Raw genomic sequence first — 18,306 nt, 5'->3', positions numbered from 1 at the left:
TTCAAAAAGTAAGAAAAAAGTACACTTAAAGTTCAAATTTTGAATTTTGGGGGATTATATTTAATAGTTTTGGTGTTCAACATAAGGAGAGTGTTGTTTTTATTGTTCTGAGTAAACCAAGATGGCCGCCATACTGGGTGGAAGTTGGGCTGAGCGCTCATGAGCTGTCTGATCAGATATCCAAGATGGCCGCCCCTGAGGGTTGATGGGAAATGGTGTCTTAGTGTATGTGGGCAAGTGTCCAAGATGGCCGCTTGATGACCCCATGGGAAATGGAGTACTTTGTCTACCTAAACAGTAGTCACTGAAGGCCGAACGCCCACACAATGAATGACCTCATTGAAAATGAATTGGTTCATTAAAGGTACAGTGTGTGGAATTGTGGGAAAATTTTGAATTTTTGGGAAGAGGTAAATGGATACACGAATGAAATGGCGGGCATCGGGGGAATCGATTAAAGTTGGAACGGTGGGAATCGGAGCAGGAATGGCCAAGATAGAAGGTTACAAAGTTTGGTGAGGAAAATGGGAATGAGGAATTATGGGTAAAAATATGAAAATAGTTATGAATTACTGGAAGGTGTGAATATGAGTAGTATTGATATTGGGGAATGTATTGACTGATTAATGTGAGTGTGAAGTGGAGAAGCTTCAAGTAAAAAATGTTAAATCCACCACTGGGAATGAATTATGAATTGTTATAAATGAAAAATATGGAATTATGGGAAAATATTAATAATTATTAACTGTTACAATGGTGGGAATGAGCCATAAGGCGAAATGTATGAGATAAATGTTATGAATATGAAATAGGAAAGCTCAAAATGTAAAATGTTTAATCTCCCATTGGGAATGAATGGGAAGCCCTCCCATTGGAAATGAATTATGAATATTTGAAGGATGAAAAATATGGAATTATGGGAAAATATTGGAATGTATTAATTACTGGAATGATGGGAAGGATCCCTAAAACGAGATGAATGAGTTAAATATTGAAAATATGAAAAGGGAAAGCTGTAATAATGAAACAAAAAAGGACCCAATGTAAGTCAATGGGCCTTTTTGGGGTGGAAAACCGGGAATTCTGGGAAAACTGTGAATACTTGGAATTCCAAAAATGGAAACGCCCTTCGGGCGCTTAACTGGAATAGTGTCAAATTGGAACGGTGTGAATCGGATAAACTGGGAATGAGCTGAAATCCGTCGAAAAACAGGCAGAATAAGAATAATAATAATCATAATAAAGAAAATGGCCGAGCACAATAACATATGTGTGAAGGTTCCACCTTCACACAATAATAATAAAGCGGTAGAATAACATATGTGTGAAGGTTCCACCTTCACACAATAAAGCGGTAGAATAACATATGTGTGAAGGTTCCACCTTCACACAATAAAGCGGTAGAATAACATATGTGTGAAGGTTCCACCTTCACACAATAATAAAGCGGTAGAATAACATATGTGTGAAGGTTTCACCTTCACACAATAATAAAGCGGTAGAATAACATATGTGTGAAGGTTCCACCTTCACACAATAATAATAATAATAATAAAGCGGTAGAATAACATATGTGTGAAGGTTCCACCTTCACACAATAATAATAATAAAGCGGTAGAATAACATATGTGTGAAGGTTCCACCTTCACACAATAATAATAAAGCGGTAGAATAACATATGTGTGAAGGTTCCACCTTCACACAATAATAATAATAATAATAAAGCGGTAGAATAACATATGTGTGAAGGTTCCACCTTCACACAATAATAATAATAAAGCGGTAGAATAACATATGTGTGAAGGTTCCACCTTCACACAATAATAATAAAGAAAATGGCCGAGCACAATAACATATGTGTGAAGGTTCCACCTTCACACAATAAAGAAAATGGCCGAGCACAATAACATATGTGTGAAGGTTCCACCTTCACACAATAATAATAAAGAAAATGGCCGAGCACAATAACATATGTGTGAAGGTTCCACCTTCACACAATAATAATAATAATAAAGAAAATGGCCGAGCACAATAACATATGTGTGAAGGTTCCACCTTCACACAATAATAATAATAATAAAGGTGGAGAAAAACATAAGTGTGAAGGTTTCACCTTCACACAATAAAGTCAAGGAATAACATATGTGTGATGGTTTCACCTTCACACAATAATAAAGCGGTAGAATAACATATGTGTGAAGGTTCCACCTTCACACAATAATAATAATAATAATAAAGCGGTAGAATAACATATGTGTGAAGGTTCCACCTTCACACAATAATAATAATAAAGCGGTAGAATAACATATGTGTGAAGGTTCCACCTTCACACAATAATAATAAAGCGGTAGAATAACATATGTGTGAAGGTTCCACCTTCACACAATAATAATAATAATAATAAAGCGGTAGAATAACATATGTGTGAAGGTTCCACCTTCACACAATAATAATAATAAAGCGGTAGAATAACATATGTGTGAAGGTTCCACCTTCACACAATAATAATAAAGAAAATGGCCGAGCACAATAACATATGTGTGAAGGTTCCACCTTCACACAATAAAGAAAATGGCCGAGCACAATAACATATGTGTGAAGGTTCCACCTTCACACAATAATAATAAAGAAAATGGCCGAGCACAATAACATATGTGTGAAGGTTCCACCTTCACACAATAATAATAATAATAAAGAAAATGGCCGAGCACAATAACATATGTGTGAAGGTTCCACCTTCACACAATAATAATAATAATAAAGGTGGAGAAAAACATAAGTGTGAAGGTTTCACCTTCACACAATAAAGTCAAGGAATAACATATGTGTGATGGTTTCACCTTCACACAATAATAAAGTCAAGGAATAACATATGTGTGAAGGTTTCACCTTCACACAATAATAAAGTCAAGGAATAACATGTGAAGAGGTTCCACCTTCACACAATAAAGAAAATGGCCGAGCACAATAACATATGAAAATTCATTTAATTCAATTCATATTCAATTCATTTACCTCTTCCCAAAATTAAAAATTTCCCCACAATTCCACACACTGTACCTTTAATGAACCAATTCATTTTCAATGAGGTCATTCATTGTGTGGGCGTTTGGCCTTTGGTGACTACTGTTGAGGTAGTCAAAGTACTCCATTTCCCACGGGGTTGTCAAGCGGCCATCTTGGACACTTGCCCACATACACTGAGACTCCATTTCCCATCAACCCTCAGGGGCGGCCATCTTGGATATCTGATCAGACAGCTCATGAGCGCTGAGCCCAACTTCCACCCAGGATGGCGGCCATCATGGTTTACTCAGAACAATAAAAACAACACTCTCCTAATGTTGAACATCCAATTTATTAAATATAATTCCCCAAAATTCAGAATTTGAACTTTAAGTGTACTTTTTTCTTACTTTTTGAAATTTTGTGATATTTTACAAAATTTGAAAAATTATTGTTTTTTCACTTTAATGACTACAGGTGTTTGTCCGATTCAGGCCGATTCAGCGTTAAACCATTCATCTTGACCCTTCCTATGAACTCAAAGTGTCATTTACCCACAATGCATCTGTTTTGCATAAGTAATAGCCCCCTAAAACTCGCGAAAAATCAGATTTTTGATGTTTCCGCTTGTGATATCTCCATTTGCGTCCTACCTATACTTATCGTTCCAACTTTAGGTGTTTCCCATTATGGGTTAGATTGCAAGGAACACCCTCGCAACAACAATTTCAAGTTTTTCCCATTTTTTACCCATAATTCTTGAGTTAATTATTTTTGCCAAAACATTGTAACCTTCTGTCTTCGCCATTCTTTATCCGATTCCGACCGTTCAAACTTTATTTGATTCCATTCATCCCCACCAATTCATTGGTGTATTCATTTACCTCTTACCAGGAATCAAAATTTTCCCACAATTCCACACACTGTACCTTTAATGAACCAATTCATTTTCAATGAGGTCATTCATTGTGTGGTTCTTTGGCCTTCGTGGACTACTGTTTAGGTCGACAAAGTACTCTTTTTCCCATGGGATCGTCATGTGGCCATCTTGGACACTTGACTACATACACCGAGACTCCATCTCCCATCAGCCCTCAGGGGCGGCCATCTTGGATATCTGATCAGACATCTCATTCAGTTTTTCCCTTCTATCTTTGCCAGTCTTCATCCGATTCCGACCGTTACAACTTTAATCGATTCCCCCGATTCCCGCCATTCCATTTTTACCCACAATTCAAAAATTACCCATAATTCCACTTTTCAGTTTTTCCCTTCTATCTTTGCCATTCTTCATCCGATTGCGACCGTTCCAACTTTAATCAATTCCCCCAAGTCTTGCCATTACATGGTGGTATCTATTTTCCTCTTCCCTGAATTCAAAAATTACCCACAATTCCACTTTTTCAGTTTTTCCCTTCTATCTTCACCATTTTTCATCCGATTCTTACCGTTCCAACTTTAATCAATTCCCCCAATTCTTGCCATTACATGGTGGTATCTATTTTCCTCTTCCCTGAATTCCAAAATTACCCACAATTCCACTTTTTTAGTTTTTCCCTTCTACAATTGCCATTCTTCATCCGATTCTTACCGTTCCAACTTTAATCAATTCCCCCAATTCTTGCCATTACATGGTGGTATCTATTTTCCTCTTCCCTGAATTCAAAAATTACCCACAATTCCACTTTTTCAGTTTTTCCCTTCTATCTTCACCATTTTTCATCCGATTCTTACCGTTCCAACTTTAATCAATTCCCCCAATTCCCCCAATTCCCCCCATTCCATGGTGGTGTTAATTTTCCTCTTTCCAGAGTTCAAAAATTACCCACAATTCCACTTTTTCAGTTTATCACTTCTATCTTTGTCATTCTTTATCCGATTCGGACCGTTCCAACTTTAATCAAATCCCCCAATGCCCGCCACTCCATTTTTACCCACAATTAAAATATTACCCACAATTCCACTTTTTCAGTTTTTCCCTTCTATCTTTGCTATTCTTCATCCGATTCCAACCGTTACAACTTTAATCGATTCCCCCAATTCCCACCATTCCACACCATTCCACATCACCTTTGCCTTCAGAGGTTACACCTTCACACGCAATTTCTTCAGAAATTGCAAATATTCTGATTATTATTATTATTATTATTGTGTGAAGGTGAAACCTTCACACATATGTTATTCCTTGACTTTAACGTGTGAAGGTGATCAAGGTTCCATTCATCCCCGCCAATTCATTAGTGTATTCATTTACCTCTTACCAAGAATCAAAATTTTCCCACAATTCCACAAACTGTACCTTTAATGAACCAATTGATCTTCAATGAGGTCATTCATTGTGTGGGCGTTTGGCTTTCGGTGACTACTGTTTAGGTAGACAAAGTACTCCATTTCCCATGGGGTCGTCAAGCGGCCATCTTGGACACACCCGTATACACTGAGACTCCATTTCCCATCAGCCCTGAGGGGCGGCCATCTTGGATATCTGATCAGACATCTCATGAGCGCTCAGCCCAACTTCCACCCAGGATGGCGGCCATCTTGGTTAACTCAGAACAATAAAAACGACTCTCTCCAAATGTTGAACATCCAAACTATTAAATCTAATCCCCCAACATTCAGAATTTGAACTTTAAGTGTACTTTTTTCTCACTTTTTGAAATTTCAGGCCGATTCACCGTTTAACCTTTCATCTTGACCCTGCCTATGACCTCAGGGTGTCATTTACCCACAATGCATCTGTTTTGCATAAGTAATAGACTCCTAAAACTCGCGAAAAAATCAGATTTTTGATGTTTCCTCTTGTGATATCTCCTTTTGCATCTGACCTATGCTTATCGTTCCAATTTTAGGTGTTTCCCATTATGGGTTAGATTGCCAAGAACATCCTCGCACCAAATATTTCAAGTTTTTCCGATTTTTTTACCCATGATTCCTCAGTTAATTGTTCTTGCCAAAACATTGTAACCTTCTGTCTTCGCCAAACTTCATCGGATTCCGACCGTTCAAACTCTAATTGATTCCATTCATCCCCGCCAATTCATTTTACCTCTTACCAGAATTCAAAATTTTCCCACAATTCTACATACTGTACCTTTAATGAACCAATTCATTTTCAATGAGGTCATTCATTGTGTGGGCGTTTGGACTTCATGGACTACTGTTTAGGTAGACAAAGTACTCCATTTCCCATGGGGTCGTCAGGTGGCCATCTTGGACACTTGACTACATACACTGAGACTCCATTTCCCATCAACCCTCGGAGGCGGCCTTCTTGGATATCTGATCAGACATCTCATTCAGTTTTTCCCTTCTGTCTTTGTCAGTCTTAATCCAATTCCGACCTTCTATCTTGGCCATTCCTGCTCCGATTCCCACCGTTCCAACTTTAATCGATTCCCCTGATGCCCGCCATTTCATTCGTGTATTCATTTACCTCTTCCCAAAATTCAAAATTTTCCCACAATTCCACACACTGTACCTTTAATCAACCAATTCATTTTCAATGAGGTCATTCATTGTGTGGGTGTTTGGCCTTCATGGACTACTGTTTAGGTAGACAAAGTACTCCATTTCCCATGGGGTCGTCAAGCGGCCATCTTGGACACTTGCTCACATACACTGAGACTCCATTTCCCATCAACCGTCAGGGGCGGCCATCTTGGATATCTGATCAGACATCTCATGAGCGCTCAGCCCAACTTCCACCCAGGATGGTGGCCATCTTGGTTTACTCACAACAATAAAAACAACACTCTCCTAATGTTGAACATCCAAACTATTAAATATAATCCCTAAAAATTCAGAATTTGAACTTTAAGTGTACTTTTTTCTCACTTTTTGAAATTTTGTGATGTGTTACAAAATTTGAAATATTATTGTTTTTTTCACTCTAATGACTAATGACAGGTGTTTGTTCAATTCAGGCCGATTCAGCGTTTAACCATTCATCTTGACTCTGCCTATGACCTCAGAGTTTCATTTACCCACAATGCATCTGTTTTGCATAAGTAATAGCCCCCTAAAACTTGCGAAAAATCTGATTTTTGATGTTTCCTCTTGTGATATCTCCTTTTGCTTCCGACCTATACTTATCGTTCCAACTTTAGGTGTTTCCCATTATGGGTTAGATTGCCAAGAACACCCTTGCACCAAAAAATTCAAGTTTTTCCCATTTTTTACCCATAATTCCTCAGTTAATTGTTCTCGCCGAAACATTGTAACCTTCTGTCTTTGCCATTCTTTATCCGATTCCCACCGTTCAAACGCTAATTGATTCCATTCGTCCCCGCCAATTCATTGGTGCATTCATTTTCCTATTACCAGAATTCAAAATTTTCCCACAATTCCACACACTGTACCTTTAATGAACCAATTCATTTTCAATGAGGTCATTCATTGTGTGGGCGTTCATGTGGCCATCTTGGACACTTGACTACATACACTGAGACTCCATCTCCCATCAGCCCTCAGGGGCGGCCATCTTGGATATCTGATCAGACATCTCATTCAGTTTTTACCTTCTATCTTTGCCAGTCTTCATCCGATTCCGACCGTTACAACTTTAATCGATTCCCCCGATTCCCGCCATTCCATTTTTACCCACAATTCAAAAATTACCCACAATTCCACTTTTTCAGTTTTTCTGTTCTATCTTGGCCATTCCTGCTCCGATTCTGACCGTTCCAACTTTAATCAATTCCCGCAATTCTTGCCATTACATGGTGGTATCTATTTTCCTCTTCCCTGAATTCAAAAATTACCCACAATTCCACTTTTTCAGTTTTTCCCTTCTATCTTCACCATTTTTCATCGGATTCTTACCGTTCCAACTTTAATCAACTCCACCAATGCCCGCCATTCCATTTTTACCCATAATTCAAAAATTACCCACAATTCCACTTTTTTAGTTTTTCCCTTCTACAATTGCCATTCTTCATCCGATTGCAACCGTTCCAAGTTTAATCGATTCATCCAATTCCCCCCATTCCATGGTGGTTTGAATTTTCATATTCAATTCGTCAGAATCAGTGTTGACGCTCATGTTTTTTTTTTTTTAAGGAAATGATTACGTCCCGTGAAATAACTTCCTGCTCAAATACAAAGTCAATTTACGTCCAATCAAGTTGCACCTCCTCGTCCAATTAGTCGTGAGTCCACTGTTCCCTTCGCCCCCACCGCTTCCGGTTTCGTCTTTAAACAATAGTGTTTTGTTTGTTGTTGCGTGCGTTTGTGAAAATGTTGCGTGTGTTCAAACTTTTGTAAAAAAAAAAAAAAAAAAAAAAAAAAAATCTTTTCTTTATTTGCGTTTCTTTTTTGAATGTGTTTGTAAATGTGTTTTTCTTTTTTAAATTTTGCTTCGGTATTTGTTTTTTTCATTTGCACTTCAGGGCCACTGTAGAAAATGGATAGGAAACGCAGTGAAATTTGGACTCATTTCAACTTAATTGATAGTTCAAAGCCAGAGTGTAGACTGTGCAAGGTTAAAACAGGGCAGATATTAACAGAGGAGAAACAGGATCAACCCCACAAAGCTGAGATACTTGGTTTTTCTTAATGCCAATCTTCGCTAAAGACTAGCTAAAACTTTTACTTGGATGCTGTTTTTTTCTTCTTTTTTTTTCTTTTTTTTTTTACAAATTGTAATTTATAATTTGTTGTGTGGCAATGAAAGCTTACTTATGTTGTTTTAGTGTAAATAGTTAAAAGCTTATAAATATACTCTATCAGAGATTGGAACTTTTTGTTGACCTTGTTATGAGATGGGTCTTTGTTTTTGTACTTTATAATTCATTTTTTGCATGTTGTACTCCATGTTGAGTATGTTCAGAAGAATAAAAACAAAGCCATATAAATAATACATATTTGATAAACTATATTTTTTACATTATAAAATTATTTTTTCACATAATTTTACATTATTTTTGAGAGTAAATTAATTTAAGCAACTAAAAAACTGAAGAACCATTTGGAAAGAGACGGCTCTTTTTAGTGAGCCGAGCCAAAAGAACTGACTCTCTAAAAAGGGACGGAATTCCCATCACTATTACAGGTACCATTACAACTCAAAATACACCAATTACACCACAATGTTTTTTGAATACACTAGTTTTGAGGATGAAATGAATCAAATTTGGAAGATGAATAAGTGGAGAGATTGTTCTCTTAATGCACCGTAGGTCAGTTATATCTCAATCCTAGAGAAATAAAATGTGTATACAGTTCATATCAAAAACACATTTTGAATTTATTGAATGACAAAACACACGAATCATGTAATCAATAATTATAACAAGTTAAGACGCTAGTGATTTGACATAAAAAAAATTGAATGGTCCATTCACCTCAGCCATAGTAGTTGTTTGTGGAATCTTAGCAAATGAAAAAAAAAAAACCCAACAACAACAAAAAAATCAACATACATCAATTACTTACAACCTTAGATAAAACAATATTTAATGTCCAAACACTTGAACATTTAAATTATGACCTGGATTGTGATGTATCACTCATCCCTGTTTACAATGGTTCATACTCAAGAATTTTTGTACAATATAATGCCTGGCAGTGTTTCTACAGGGGGACAGTGGTGGTCCTCTTGCCTGTGAGGATTCAGCTCTGTGGAAGCTGGTTGGGACAACAAGCTGGGGCATTGGCTGTGCTATACGGAACAAGCCAGGTGTGTACACCAGGATCACACAGTCACTTCACTGGATCCGGCAACAGATGGAGGTCAGTGCATAAAACTAATGCGATATAGACTGTTTACATCTCAACCCCCTAATCATAATACCACAAGGACATACAAAGATGTTTGAATATGACTCACAAGACGTCTGTTCATCCATCAATCAATCCGTTCATCCATCCATCCATCCATTTTCTTACATTGATCTGAGATTGAGTGCATATTTTTCAAGACTGTTATGTCTCATTTCACTTTCATTTGATGTCAGTCCACTTATGTTGGTTTTATATATATATATATATATATATATATATATATATATATATATATATATATATATATATATATATATATATATATTTTATATATATATATATATATATATATATATATATATATATATATATTATATATATATATATATATATATATATATATATATATATATATATATATATATATATATATATATATATTTTTTTTTTTTTTTTCAAATTTTACCTTACATTTCCAACTCTCAACAAATGTTAAGGTCTAAAATCTTCTAACCTATGCATTTAAATTCATTCCAGCCATTTTATGAAGAATAACTCCAACAGTGGGAACTAAATGATATATGCTGTGTCTTTATAAGCAGAGAAATGTACATAGAGAGAACAGAGGCTTCATCTTGGTTGGTCCATTTTTCAACAAGCTCACTTTATGTATTATTTTGTCATTAATATGATAATAGCTTGCATTGTTATTTTTATCAATTTGTTTTCAAGAAATCATGAAAACATGCCCTCAAAATGAGCAATAATGCTAACGCTATCCCATGATGTGTGGGAAGGTGTAAACAAACTATGTTCATTCAAAACCCATGTACATTCATTGCTAAAGTAAAAAACTGGGGATCAAAATTGCATCTGGACATTAGGGATCGACCGATTTTTGGTTGGGCCAATTAACGGGGCCGGTATTCGCCATATTGTTGCATATCAGCATCTGCCTTTTTATTAATTTTACGGCCAATAAACTCAGTCTTTATGTCTGTTATGCAGCATTCTCTGTGTGTGTCTGTGTGAACCCACCCAGAGCTGACGGTTAGCCATTTAACCAAACGGTAGTGAGAGCCATTTCTGGGTTTTCCACAATGGCACCACAAGTGCAGCCGGAGTCTGTGTGGCTTAGTTGCATCTGTGCTTAGGAGAGAGGCAACATGTTTCAAAGTTGGAATGTAAGAAAGTGTGAGACTAACTTCTAACTATTAACCAAGAAAAGTTATTTAAATTAATTTGTGTATTATAGGCGCTATAGAAATAAAGTTGCATTGCCTTGTTTTGTCTTGAATCCTCACTAGCCTTCTAAACTAATCTACGCAAGCTGTGAGTTTCTGCAGCTTGAGTGTCAACAGACACACATGCATGCACAAATAGGAATACCTTTCTTTCCTCAATGTGCTTAGAGTGATAAGTTGGTGTATATTTAAGATTATTTTAAGATTTGGGTAATGAAATACGTTGTTATACGTTGCCACTTTGTTACCCAAGCTTAACATAGAGCAAAACACATTTGCTGAGGAATCCTGACTCAATTTATCATTGTCCTCTACACCTGGTCTCCCTAAAAAGAACCATTACAAAATGGCTGAATTCTCCCAATGGCTGAGTTCCAGAATTAGACTTCGCTGGATCTAGGAATAGCAAGCAGACAGAGGTTTAACCTGGGTGTCATGAAGAACTGGTTAGAGCAGTGTTTTTCAACCAGCCGCAAGATATTGTCAGGTGTTCCATGGGAGATGATCCAATCTGTGTGCTTGTGCGGTTTAGCGCCTGGCAGCGTACTCATGTAGCACTCTTCCATACCATGGACAGCAAGCTCGCTCTACTCCCCTGCCCTCTCCTCGCGCGATTAAAAAAAAAAGCGGCATTGACCGTGCCACGGACAGCACCCCCCCCGGTCCCGCTGTCTAAACTTAAGGCATTGACTATGCCGCGGACAGATTTTGTGTTATGCTCAGGTAGAGGAAACCTGTTTGACAGAGAGATGGAAGTAAAACAAAAAAAGAAGAATAGAATAGACATTTGTTTCAGATGGTAATTTACACATGAATTGGATGCCATACATCCCCGTTTGACATTAATCTATCACAATACATCAGTCCAGTCACTCCATTCTCTACCTCATCACACCTGCTCCATTACCTTGCTAATCAGGCCAAGCACCAATCTCAAGTTGAGTATAAAACCCGGTGTCTTCTTTGCCGTCCCTGCCAGATTGTCAGATCTTGTAGCCCCCCCCCCCCTCCCCCCCCCCGATTATCCGAAAGCCTGCTAATTCAACTTGATCTTTGGTGCGTCGACTCCGACTGTGCCCGATTACCTGCTACCATGACGATCCAACCAAACTGCCCAAGCCCCTGTCCCACCTGCTCCCCCTCACCCGACTGCCTGCCATGCTCCACCTCCCCTGACCCTGAACACCCCTCCACAGCGCCCCACTCTCATCTTCCTCTTCAGAAAGTACTTTTAATCAATAAATATTCAGTCGCTGACCTTACTTGTTTGTGCGTGCTCTTAGGTCCTCAATCTTGCAGCCAATAAATAATCCTTTCCAAGCATCTGAAGTGAGTGGAACATTAGTCTCTGTTGTTCCCTATTAAACAGAACACATTTCTTACCCTTGTAATAGCAATGAGACCTGGCACTGATGATTAAAATAAAACACAAAGATAGACAAAGACCTCAAATTACCTTGGGTGGTGGTTTGGAGTACTATGTGGTCACTGGAAGCAAGAGGGCAACCTCGTTCTCCTTCCACATAGATTCAGAGGTGTGTGCTACGGCAATATTGTACATTGTCGTTTCATTCTAATTCAAAGCAAATCATGTTTCTCAAATGATATTTCACTTCCTGCAAACAACAGAGGCCTGTGATTTGGTAAACCTGGAGACCATGGTACAAGGAACTGAGAAAGAAACTCTCAAAAACTATGTTCCTGTCTATAAGGTGCTTTGATGAGTCATGTGGCAGGAGCCTTAGTATAGCAGCTGATGTGCTGCTTATGCCAGACTCTGTATGCCATTGCATTGCTTTTTTTATTTATTTTTTTTCTTTACTTTTTTTATTTTATTTTATTTATTTATTTTTTAGAGTTGCATTGGATATGTAAAAACAATGTAATGGTATGAACATGGTATTATATTACATAGTTTACATTTGGCAATAAGGGCAGCAGACTGCCTCACAGTTTAGAGGTCATTATTTAATTCCAGCTCACCCCGGCCTGTGTGAAGTTTGCAAGTTGGCCCCATGCTCACTTTCTTTTCCAGGCACTTTGGGGTCCTCCCACATTCCAAAATCATGCATGGTAGATGTATTGGACACTCCAAATTGCCCTGAGGTGTGATTGTGAGTGTAAATGGTTGTTTGTCTTTATGTATGCTGCAATTGGCGACCAGTCCAGGGTTTCCCCCGCCTACTGCCTAAAGACAGCTGGGCTAGGTACCAGCAAGTGAGAATAAGGGCCGATAGAAAATTGAGTTAGTTTGGAGCCCTAACATGATGATGGTGATGAATTTCATTTGTAGAGCACCTTTAACATATATTCCCAAAAAAAAAAAAAAAAAAAAACTCTTCCAGACAGAAATAAAATGTCATTCATTGCCAATTATATCTCACTCCATTTAAACAAGAACAAACATCACAAAAAGTGAAAGCATTTGATTATGAAGAGACTTACATGCCTCTTGATACACAAAAAATGGGCAACGCAAATATGTGCGATGTCCTTTCAAATCTTCTCATTTGCAACAAAGTTTTCGCATCTAAAACAGCTCTTAGAGAACATAACTACAAAAACCTTTAAAATGATTGGCATTTATTGAATGCCATCATTTTTTTGCTTGTGATACTGGCACTGCGCATTCTGAGTATTTTGAAATAGGCCGCCTCCGATGAACCTCCTTCTAAGATGCTTCGGCTGCACCGGACATAGCAGCCGAAAAACATATCCCATCAGTGGTAAGTTTAGCATACCATTAAAAATTAATGGGAGTCAGTTTAGGTCGTTTTAGCTAAAACATCTGCATCTTCCATGGAGAAACCATGTGTTTGATTTCACCTCTGGTCTTCCTGTGTGGTGTTTGAGTCTCTGTGTGCCCTTCAACCGGCTGGATATTAGTTTACGGAGTGCATGGACCACACTGGCTAAGGACAGCAGGGATTGGCATCAGTGTGTCTATGACCACTGTGAGAGGGCATGTGGATTCTTCTTCTTATAGGTCCATGCACCAATGAACTTGTATCATTAACATTAAAACCACCTTTCCGGTCCAAATTGTTTATTTTGTTATACTCATGTTTTATAAATATTAACTTTTTTTTTTTTTAACTTTCCAAATACATATGTCTCAAGTGTGTCACAAGAAAAATTATATTCACGGCACAAAGATTTAAAAGATTTCCATCTTGTTTTTTCAGAGGGAAGAGGCTTCTAACACAGCAACTATCAACTGAAAATTTTGGGTGGAGATTACAAGCCTGATGGAAAGAGCAGAAAAAAACATTGCAAGTTAAGAGGTTATTTATTACAAAACACAAATCTCCAAGTCAGAAGTGCCCAAGTTCGTTCCTCAAGAGCCTCTATCCTGCCTGTACCTGTATTCTGACGGTACCCCCATTCATCCTTCTTCAAATTATCAGTGCATCAAGAAGCTCTGGAGAAGCCTGATAACACTTGTGACCATTTGAATCGGATGTCTTCGAGGTTACATAAAAAAACAGGCTAGAAAGGGACTGCTTTAATCAAACCAAACTACATAAAATGTAATACTTTATACTACATGTTAGAATAACTGTATCAAGATTATCCAATATTTGTTCTTGCAACATATATATTAGAACTGGAGACATGGATATTTTCTGCTGGAAATGTTGGTGAAGCGCATGTGAGGAGACGACACGTCTCCAAAGGCAGAACAACATGAATGCTCACCTGTACCCCCTACAAATCATGGGGGTTGGTCTTTGTGTTCCGGACAAAGAAGATCACAGCATGCAAGTGCACCTACACCCCCCACTATCACAAACTGATTATTTGCATTGTTGCCAAGACCTCTTCCCCATAGTTGAAACAACCTATTTAATCCAGACAGAGGAGTGTACACAAGATCCTGGACCACTTTTACGGGCAGGGCGCAGCAAAAGAGGCAAAGTTTCAGATCTCCACACCTGGTTCTTATCCACTTTGGGGAATGTGATCTTACTGAGAAGTAGTTGTGTGTGTGTGAGTGTGTGTGGATGCTGTTTCAAAGTCTTTCATTCGCAAAACATTCTTGTTAAAAGGCAGAGCCATCAATCCTGATTGACAGCTTCTTCTGAGAGCAGCGGCCGACCTTTTGTTCAGTCAGATGCTAATTCTCTGTTGGAAGAAGCCTTTCTTTTATTTTGTAGGAGACAACTGGTCTCGACATCTCTGGGGCCAATAATAGGTATGCTTTTACACTGACTGTCATGGGATGACGTGGCAGGGAGAAACATCGGCATGATTGCGGGTACAGTGGACCCAGATGCTGAGAGGCTCCAAGGCAGAGAACGCGCAGGGTAATCCATATTTATTAATTAAAGGGCAGGCAGGAACAAATGAACGGCAAACAGAATGGCAAAAACTCCAAAAGTAAAGGGGCCCAGGTAACATGGAAAACACAAGCAGGCAAGTTGGCATGGGCAGACACAGGCTAATGCCGTGGAACTGGTGACACGAGACTGATGACTTGCGACTATGATCTGACAACTAGCTGTAACAAAAACTGGACTTAAATACACACACACACACTAGTCGGGACAGCTGGGAAGGAAACCAATCGACAAGGGAAGCAGATTGGTGGACACACGAGGGACAGGTAAATGCAGACAGGTGGACCAAATCAAAATTAATGCAGGGTGACCCGGGATGTACAAAAACGGGAACTACACAGACCGAAAAGAACAGAACCCTCCAAAATAAACCCACAACCAAAAACCAACACAACATGACACTGATTTCATGCCATGTCCATTTTTATTAGAATAGCACAGTTTCATGAGCACATAATTTTACTGATACATTACATTCATAAAAACACATTTTCATTTCTGTTTTCAACCTACTCTGCTATATGTCCAAACCTCCCATTGCTCCTCTGACTAGTCCCTGTAGGCTAGATCCAGTGTTCGCAGCCCATCTGCAGCATACTTCTGAGAGAACAAAGCAAAAAATAAAGTGTCACGTCCATACATGTTGGGTGACACGAATGAGGGTAGTGGACCAAAAAGCAGGGAAATTGGAAGGTTGAATGCTCAAAAAATGAAGGTCTAATAGAAAAACTGAGGCAGAACAAACAGAAACAAAATTGAACTAAGTAACAAACCAAACTCGAAACAGAAACCAAACTCACTGGGCAGCAGTGGCAAGGAGGCAATGGAACAGGCAACGGAAAAACGCAGCAACGTCAACAAAAGCATGACGTAGACAATGACCTGACACCAACTGAATGTAAACTCTGATTTAAATAGACTCAACAAGGAAACATGAACCAGACAAGATGCGCCTGGTGGGGCGAGTCAGGTGGGCGTCCAGTGCGCCAGAGGAGACGTGCCCGGCGGGGCCAGTTAGGTGGGCATCCAGGGCACCAGACGAGATGCGCCTGGCAGGGCGAGTCAGGAGGGTGTCCGGGGGCACTTGACGAGATGCACCTGGCGGGGCTTGTCAAGAGGGCGTCCAAAATGGCAGACGAGATACGCCCGGCGGGGTGAATCAAGAGGGCGTCTGGAACGCCAGACAAGATACCCTAGTGACCCCAGGCAGACTTGCGGCCCTGGTGCAACTGGAGACCGGCCGGCGAAGACCGCAGGAGACTGACAGGTGAAGACTCGGGAAGGCACCCGGTGGATCCAGACTGGAGGCCCGGGAGGTGTTGGCTGGTCGCCGACTTGAAACGGCCACTGGAGGCATGTCACAGACAGCGATGAGTTACAGAGACAAAGACGACCATTGGTGGCCAACTGGCAGCTTAGCGTCTGTTGCCGTTGGGCGCCGACTGAAGGTGTCTGCTGCGGTGCTGTGACTGGTGGCTTGGGAGAATGCTGGAGCGCCGTGAATGGTGGCTCGAGAGACTGCTGCGGCGCCGTGCCTGGTGGCTCGGGAGACTGCTGTGGAGACTTGGTTGGTGACTCTTAAGGCGACTGCAGCAGCTGGACTAGAGACTCTGGGTACTGCTGCAGCCCTGTGACTGGGAATTCGGAACTTGGTGCAGCGCCACGGCCGGAGACTGGGAAGACTGCGGTAGCATCCTTAGTGGTGACTCTGGGATTGGCTGCGGAAGACTGGTTGGAGACAGCCACTGGGGACTGACCAGGCACAAAGGTGAATTTTTGAGACCAACCTGAGACAGGCGTGGCCGATGGAGGATGACTGGCTTGAGCGTCTGCCTCGGAGCAGCGACTAAACGCTTGGGCCTTGGCCTCTGAGCGCCAACTGAAGGCTTGGGCGTCGGCCTCGAAGCGCCGACTGAAAGCTTGGGCGTCCACCTCGAAATGCCGACTGAAGGCTTTGGCGTCGGCTCCTGAGCACTGACTGAAGGCTCGGAAGGTGATCTACACGCCTTAACTTGGGACTCAGCAGGCGGGGTACACGCCTTGACTTGGGACTCAGGAGGCGGGCCACGCACCTTGACTTGAGACTGACTGAAGGCTCGGAAGGTGATCTACACGCCTTAACTTGGGACTCAGCAGGCAGACCACACGCCTTGACTTTGGGCTCAGGAGGTGGGCCTTGGCTTGAAACACAGAGGTTGGGCGCCTACTTGAGGCTGAGACGGGCACCGTCTTGAGGCTGAGATGGGAGCTGGGCGCCTACTTGAGGCTGAGACGGGCGCCGGCTTGACGCTGAGACGGGGGCTGAGCGCTGGCTTGACACTGAGACAGGGGCCAGGCGCCAGCTTGATGCTGGAACGGGGGCCTGGAGCTGGCAGGACACTGAGACGGGGGCCAGGCACTGGTTTGACACAGACATAGGGGCTGGACGCCGGCTTTCAGGGCACTCGGAGGCCGGGTGCCATGGTACTCTGTCTTGTGCACACAGCTGCCTCGGCACAGGTACAGGGGCGCACAGTTGCCTTGGACTCATTAACAAACCAAACTTGCACGGAGGCACACAGCCGTCTTGGCGCAGGGACAGGGATCTCTGGCCTACTCAGCTCAAGGCTCAGGACGGTAGTTTTTAGCTGTCAGGGGGCAGGCATTGGGATACCCTGCCTACTCGGCGTAGGAGTTGCGACAGGGTCCTCTGCCACATTAGCCTGCAGCCTGAGAACTCGGGGGAAACAGGAAACACAAGGAGTCGAAAGGAACGGGAGAGGGTGCATGTAGAGGGTGGGGCTCGAGACAGAGTGAGGAAGACTTAACACATAGTGACATTGGGACTGCCACAGGTGGGAGTCACTCAGAATCAGGGAGTGCTGAGACGGGTGCGTTGTGACGTGGTAGCGAATGGTAAACCTTACCTGGGCCCTCCCACCGGCCACCCTGGGAGGAACAGAAAGCTAAGCGGGTACCCAGGTAAGGTTCGCAATCATTGTAAAAAGGAAATG

General features: G+C 40.9%; 1 protein-coding gene across 1 annotated transcript in view; it reads left to right on the top strand.

Annotated features, from left to right (window-relative positions):
* Window positions 1-16,471, top strand: part of LOC148423270 (transmembrane protease serine 3-like) — a 369,390-nt gene extending 352,919 nt beyond the window's left edge. The window contains exons 10-11 of the mRNA XM_088414988.1: window positions 9,586-9,738; window positions 16,232-16,471. Of these exons, the coding sequence (XP_088271114.1) occupies window positions 9,586-9,738; window positions 16,232-16,471 (393 nt within the window). The remainder of the gene's footprint in view (window positions 1-9,585; window positions 9,739-16,231) is intronic.
* The last annotated feature ends 1,835 nt before the right edge of the window (window positions 16,472-18,306 follow it).

Source organism: Hippichthys cyanospilos, chromosome 5, assembly GCF_059441005.1.
Source record: "Hippichthys cyanospilos isolate Australia breed blue-spotted pipefish chromosome 5, RoL_Hcya_1.0, whole genome shotgun sequence".
Classification (NCBI taxonomy): domain Eukaryota; kingdom Metazoa; phylum Chordata; class Actinopteri; order Syngnathiformes; family Syngnathidae; genus Hippichthys; species Hippichthys cyanospilos.
This window is presented reverse-complemented; position numbering and strand designations above follow the sequence as displayed.